This window comes from Micromys minutus (genome assembly GCF_963924665.1).
Source record: "Micromys minutus genome assembly, chromosome: 1".
NCBI lineage: Eukaryota > Metazoa > Chordata > Mammalia > Rodentia > Muridae > Micromys > Micromys minutus.
The window spans coordinates 179,935,061-179,941,914 of NC_137969.1; the positions used below are offsets into that span (position 1 = coordinate 179,935,061).

At 50.0% G+C, this 6,854-nt stretch overlaps 1 protein-coding gene across 1 annotated transcript; it reads left to right on the forward strand.

The window, feature by feature from the left end:
- Positions 1-3,128: 3,128 nt before the first annotated feature.
- Positions 3,129-4,948, forward strand: TWIST1 (twist family bHLH transcription factor 1). Its single transcript, XM_080921384.1, has 2 exons — positions 3,129-3,900; positions 4,400-4,948. Exon 1 carries the CDS (start codon positions 3,245-3,247, stop codon positions 3,857-3,859), a length of 615 nt encoding a protein of 204 aa, XP_080777510.1. The 5' UTR covers positions 3,129-3,244; the 3' UTR covers positions 3,860-3,900; positions 4,400-4,948.
- The last annotated feature ends 1,906 nt before the right edge of the window (positions 4,949-6,854 follow it).

A 6,854-nucleotide genomic window follows, 5' to 3' on the forward strand; every position in this document is an offset into this window, starting at 1 on the left:
TTTCAAAGAAAGCAGCTCTCAGCTGACAGAAGCCTTAAAGGGAAGGTCATAAAACTATTTTGCTTGGAAGATGAAAATCGGGATTTGAAAATAAAAGAAATTCTCAAGATGTTAGGCTGAAGCACTGTGGGAATCGCAAGCTCACATCGATGAGATGTCCAGAAATGTATCAGGCTTGTGGACACACAAGGGACTAATCATCCACCCTTACCAGGAAAGAAAACCATCAAGAAAACGTTAAACGACTTTGAATCTAGCGGAGTGGGCAGCTCACCTCAGCTTCTCAGGGTTTGCACAGCATTGATTATCAAACCCTAGGTGTTGCTGAGAGTTAATTTACCTGTCAAGACACATATGCTCTGCTCAAATGTAAATTCTAGCCCCACTTACTTTCATCCTCTGTGTCTTAGAAAAGTTCAGGAGGAATTTCTACACAAAGCAAAAATACATTCCTTATGACTAGGTTGAAAGATTCCAAGTCAGAAATGGCCTGGGCCATTTATTTTAAACCCTTCTTTTGAGTACTCTGTCTTCAGGAGCTTTGCCTCAGCCCAGTATGGGAAGGGAGATTCCAACACTAAGACAAGGACAGAGGGTTTTTTTGGGGGGGGTCTGCTTGCCTAGCGCCAGAGCTGGCCAGCAGACTGGAAATCTTGAGAAAGGTGCACTTGCTAATGACTGTGCCTGGGGAGAAGGTGTATTATTTCCTCTCACCTGCTACAACTCTTCCATTATAACCATTTCCCTTTCTGCAGTACAGCCCCTGGTCCCCTCCTCCCCTTCCTTAGCCTTGTCTCTCAAGGAAGAAAAGCTTTCTATCATTCCTTGTCACCTCTGAACTATTTTTTAACACTCAGCTAAAAAACTGTTTCTGAGCCTATATTAATAAAGAGAGAATCGAGATTTCCGCAGTCACTTTCTAAAGCACAATTGCAGAATACTCGGCAGTTCATATTCAGGAGCGAGAACGCTTGGGAAGAGGATGCCGCAGATTTTCTGCCACATTTTGTTTCCAAGAGATAAATTCTTGTCGGTGAAAAATGCAAATACAAGGGTGCAGGAGTGGCTTTATTTTGAGAAGAATTGGCTACGAGCTATTAAAATTAAGTGGAGGTCAAGTAGAATCTGGTTTTCAGCCAGGCTGTCATTTTAAAATATGGCAGTGACGGGCGAGGCTGGCCAGTTGGCACACTGTGGTCATTGTCTCTGGATATCAGTAAAAATGGTGCAGAGCAAAACCAGAGGGGGTCTCTACGCTGATGAAAGCAAGTCCGGTTTACGGGTCTCAGAAGAGAGTTTTTCCTAAAAAGGCTGAGCCCTGGGACCAGCCTCAGGCATCCCACACCCCAGCGTTTCCGGGACCCAGCTGAGAACTTCAGCAGGATGCAGCCACGTGGCCTGCCCTGCGTCGCAGGGGCTCAGGCCTCCAGCTTCTCAGGAAGTCGGTGGCCGCGACCTTTGGTCCAACCCAGAAAAGGGCACTTGCTGAGCTGGCAGTTCCCCGGGGGATTGGCCAGAGAAATGGGGATTGGGAGTTTGAGCCAGGTTCTCAGCCTGGGAACAGGGCAGGAGCTCGAGGCGCTCACCTCCGCGCACCCGCACACTCTGCCCCCGAACTCTGGTTACTTCTTCAGGACTGAGAATTGCCTTTCCAAGTAAGAGATCACATTGAACCGCCTCCCTAAACCCTTATCCTATTTTTTTTTTTAAAGTTTTAAAAAGAATAAATAAGCCCTACAAACACTGGCTTCCATAGCCACTCCTCTTGTTCAGTAACCTCTCTGCTTCACGTTTTCCAGAATCTTCTTTGAAGCTCTTGGGTTTTCAAACGTATTTGGTAGAAATGCTTGCATCGCCAAGAATGACTGAGTGCATCTGAGGCACCGGGAGCATGGACGTCCTAGCACGCGACGTCCTAGGAAGACGAGAATATGGATTCCCCCACCTTAAATTTACGGACAACCCAAGGTTACAATGCAGGGCTTAATTTGGGGATAGCAGAAATAAAATGGTCTCAAGGTCCTCCTCCACCTAGGGCTTGCAGCGTGGCGCAGCAGGGCCGCCAACCAAGACTGCTCTCTACCTTCCCCTAGCTTTGCCTCCTTCACGAGAGCATTCTCTGTAAAAGAATGAACTTCAGCCTCCTTCCAGTACCTACGGAGGCGCAGTCTTTTGAGAGCAGGGAAACTTTAGATCGGGTCACCACCGTAGCAAGAAAAAAGAGCCCAGACGTTCCTCCGGGAGGGGTGAGAGGACTGGCCGGGCACAGATCCACAGCCCCCACGACGTGGCCACGTCTTGAGAACCGCCCTACACCTCAGGGCAAGGCAGTCCCGGGGAATCCCTGGGGACTAGCGGTTTCCTCTACCTGACCGTTAGATGGACTCGGTTGATACTTTTTCTTGCCTCTCTGCCCGGGCCCGGCCACCCCCAAGGGCCCCAAACATTCAGTGGGATCCCGAGCCCAGCGGGATGAGACATCACCCAGTGCGTCGAAGCCGCTTGCCACTGCTGCTGTCACAGTCACCTAGGGGGAGGGGAAACTGCAAAGCGACCGGGACAGTCGCTTAAGCGGTGCTGTGCTCGAGTGCGGGGGGCGCTGGGCGCGCTCTCTGGCGCGGAAGGAAATCGCCCCGCGTCCTCTGCGAGGCGGGGGGGGGGGGAGAGCTGGGGGGAGGGAGGGGAGGGGCGGGCGCAGGGGCTGGCCGCTCGGGCCAGGTCGGTTTTGAATGGTTCGCAGGACGAATTGTTAGACCCCGAGCAAGGGGGGCCGGGCCGGGGGAGGGGGAGCTGGAAAGAGGAAACTTTCCTATAAAACTTCGAAAAGTCCCTCCTCCCCACGTCAGGCCAATGACACTGCTGCCCCCAAACTTTCCGCCCGCACAGAGGTATAAGAACCGCCAAGCCCGCAGCCCGCGCCCAACTCTCAGACACCTCGCGGGCTCGCCAGCACCGGCACCGGCTGCGCCAGGCCCGAAAGGGGCGCGCGTACGGCCGTCGGGCGCCTTCTTTTTGGACCTCGGGGCCCTCCACACCGTCCCCTCCCCCGCCCGCCTCCCTCCCCGCCTCCAGCGCCCTCCCCGCGGAGGTCTCACCCCCCCCATCCCGCCTCCCTGCGTCCTCCGGGCCGCACCGCCCGGGCCGGCGCCGAGCGCGGGGAAGCTGGCGGGCTAGGGCGCCCCGCTCCTCTGCTCTTCCCTCTCCCTGTCCCGGCTCCGCGAGGCCGCACATCGCCGCCCGCGAGATGATGCAGGACGTGTCCAGCTCGCCAGTCTCGCCGGCCGACGACAGCCTGAGCAACAGCGAGGAGGAGCCGGACCGGCAGCAGCCGGCGAGCGGCAAGCGCGGGGCTCGCAAGAGACGCAGCAGTCGGCGCAGCGCGGGCGGCAGCGCGGGGCCCGGCGGGGCCGCGGGCGGGGGCATCGGAGGCGGCGACGAGCCGGGCAGCCCGGCCCAGGGCAAGCGCGGCAAGAAGTCTGCGGGCGGAGGCGGCGGCGGCGCGGGCGGAGGCGGCGGCGGCGGCGGCAGCAGCAGCGGGGGCGGGAGCCCGCAGTCGTACGAGGAGCTGCAGACGCAGCGGGTCATGGCCAACGTGCGGGAGCGCCAGCGCACGCAGTCGCTGAATGAGGCGTTCGCCGCCCTGCGCAAGATTATCCCCACGCTGCCCTCGGACAAGCTGAGCAAGATTCAGACCCTCAAACTGGCGGCCAGGTACATCGACTTCCTGTACCAGGTCCTGCAGAGCGACGAGCTGGACTCCAAGATGGCAAGCTGCAGCTATGTGGCCCACGAGCGGCTCAGCTACGCCTTCTCGGTCTGGAGGATGGAGGGGGCCTGGTCCATGTCCGCGTCCCACTAGCAGGCGGAGCTCCCCACCCCCTCGGCAGGCCGGAGACCTAGGTAAGGACCGGCTCCGGAGATGGATCGGGCCAGGCCGCGGGTCCCCTGGTCACCTCGCCGCAGCAATGGGTGTCCCCCACTCTCCTCGCTGCCCTCCACCTAGCCAGGCACCTCCACCTCACTCCACGCGCGTCCCTGGCAAGCAGTTAAGTCCCCACAGGGGAAACATGTCCGGGGGTCGGGGAGACCGTGTCCACGAGAGGTGTGTGTGTGTGCTTGTACGAGGGAGTGTGCCTGACAGAAGACTGAGAAAGTCTTGTGCCCTGAACGCCATCCTCCCCAGCCCCCTTTCTTCTTTAAAATTCCCTTCTTAAAACAAATGTTTCCAAATTCCACCCCCTCCTTTCCGCCCACCCACTTCCTCTTGCCCTTGGGCTGAAATCCTTCCAGGTTGTTTAGCGAAAATTCTGGTAGCGATAACCAGGCTTAGTGGTCCTAGGAAACAGCCACAGAGACGTACTCAATAACCAACTTTCCCCCCCTCTCTGGGTTTTTGCAGATGTCATTGTTTCCAGAGAAGGAGAAAATGGACAGTCTAGAGACTCTGGAGCTGGATAACTAAAAATAAATCTATATGACAAAGATTTTCTTGGAAATTAGAAGAGCAGAGACCAAATTCACAAGAACCAGGGCGTGGGGCACACTTTTAAAAGAGAAAAGCGAGACAGGCCCGTGGACAGAGATTACCAGAGGGGCAATGGCACCACCCTCACCTCTGCATTCTGATAGAAGTCTGAACACTCGTTTGTGTCCCCCCCCCCTTTTGACGAAGAATGTTTTATTTTTATTTTTCATGCATGCATTCTCAAGCGGTCTTGCCAATCAGCCACTGACAGGAAAGGCAACGTTGTGGACTTTTCTCCATTTTAAAATGGTAACAATCAGAGGAATTTTAACAACACCTTTAGAAATAAAAACGCTGGGATCAAACTGGCCTACAAAATCATAGTCAGTGAATTCCTTAAAAAGCATACTTCCTCTGAAGGAAAAGAAAAACAGAAAATACAAAAGACAACATTCTATTTATTTATTGATGACCCACGGTAAAATGCAAATAGATCCGGTGTCTAAATGCATTCCTATTTTTATGACTGTTTTGTAAATATCTTTTGTATATTATTTTTCTGCAATAAATAAATATGATTGAAAATTTTAAGAACTTTAAAGTTTGGTCTATATTTCTAAGACTCAGAATTAACTTGGTGGTAAATACTTGTTTGTTTAACTCTAGGGGCATCTAGGAGGGAGTTGGGGCACTAATATAAACAAAGAAGTGAAAACCTCAAATAAACCAGCTACCGACAGAGACAGCCAGCTCTTTAAAGGGCGGCTCTAATATTATTACAGCTTGGCGTTCAGCGGGGCCCACAGCCTCTCCATCCCTTAGTTCTTGGGGCAGCAGAGGTTGAGCAGATTTGCTAACACCTACCTCTCACTGAACTAAAGCAATGAAATTAGCAATGTGAAACCAGAATTCTTCCCTTGTGACTAGGAATTTTTGTCTTTTGCTTCATTTCCACGTCTGAGAACGGCCAATGTGCTAATGAAAACGATGCCTACGTTAAATGTATATTACATATTAACATATAATTATGCTTCACCTTGTAGAATATTTAATTCATCAAGAGACAGTGAGTGCTTGCTTCTTGAGTGAAGCAATGATAGCCAGAGTCATATTGGTTAGAAAAGAAAAAAAGCATTGTCTATATTAATGTTATCTTTATGGGAAACATTCTCCTAAAATATACATAAAGAATGAACAGCTGTGGAGTAAAATAAATAACCACATTTTTTGGTGTCCTTGGTAATTTTAAAAACAGGTACAATTCTTAATTCAGCCTTCAGCACCGTGTGTGTACACACACACACACACACACACACACACACACACACACACACCTGAAGGTCTGTAAAACATGAGTAGATGGTGCTGGGTTTTTATTTCTGTCAGGATATTTCTGGGTCAAAAGCATAGGTTTTGTCTGTATTTTTTAAGGCCTAAATCATTGATTTTAATAACCAGTTTAGTTCTTTATTTTTTTTTTTTTGTCATGTTAACACATTCACATGTAAATGGGTGTTCGTTCCCAAGCTGGAAATTTTTGCGGTGCCTAATTCACACAATCACTTGAATGAGTCTGCATCTCCAGATAGGTTGTACTTCCATAGCTGAAGTAGAGATTATTTTATTACCTGAAGGTTTTCTTTCCCTCTTCACACAACAGCACCAAATGTTGTCATGACACCATTTCAAGCCAATGTTGTGAATATTTCAGGCCACCTTTTACAACGAGGAGTCACCAGTTACAGTAAAATATTAGTGCAAGCTTGGTGAGTTACTGGGTTTTGTTCTGCTATTCTGTTTTTAAATTCCTAGTGCTTCCTATTTAACCTTATAGCGGAAAGAAAAGGCAGTTGGTTCTGTGTGGCATATCTGTAGTGGTTGTAGATTGTATGTGTGTAAAATAAAACTGAGAAAAAGGATGAGGGAAAACACCCAGATGCCAGTTCCCTCTTGTAAGAGCTATCTCATCATACCCATTCTCCAGATGCTCTTGGGCAAGCATTAATGTTCACTGGTCTTGGTCTGACTATTTGATATTTCAGATGTCTTGAAGTTCACCAAGATGGAAGTCCCATCGTGGCTGAAAAGGTAAAGGCTATCCTAACTCTAGATGCTTGAGGACAGTAAACTCATGTTTGCCTCTTTATTTCCACTTCTGTTTCTTTTTCATGAGAAAAAAAAAAAAAAAAAAAAAAAACAGGGACAGGGAATCCATATCGAGAGTAATAGATGAACACAATATTTTTCTCCTGGATTTCCATAAAAATAGACACTTTTAAAAAAGTTCTTGAGTAGTTTTATTTAAGTGAGGGGACTTTGTGGTGGAAATTGTTTCCTAGGATATAATCTTCAATAATATAAACTTGCAAAGTTATTCCTTTACTCTCAC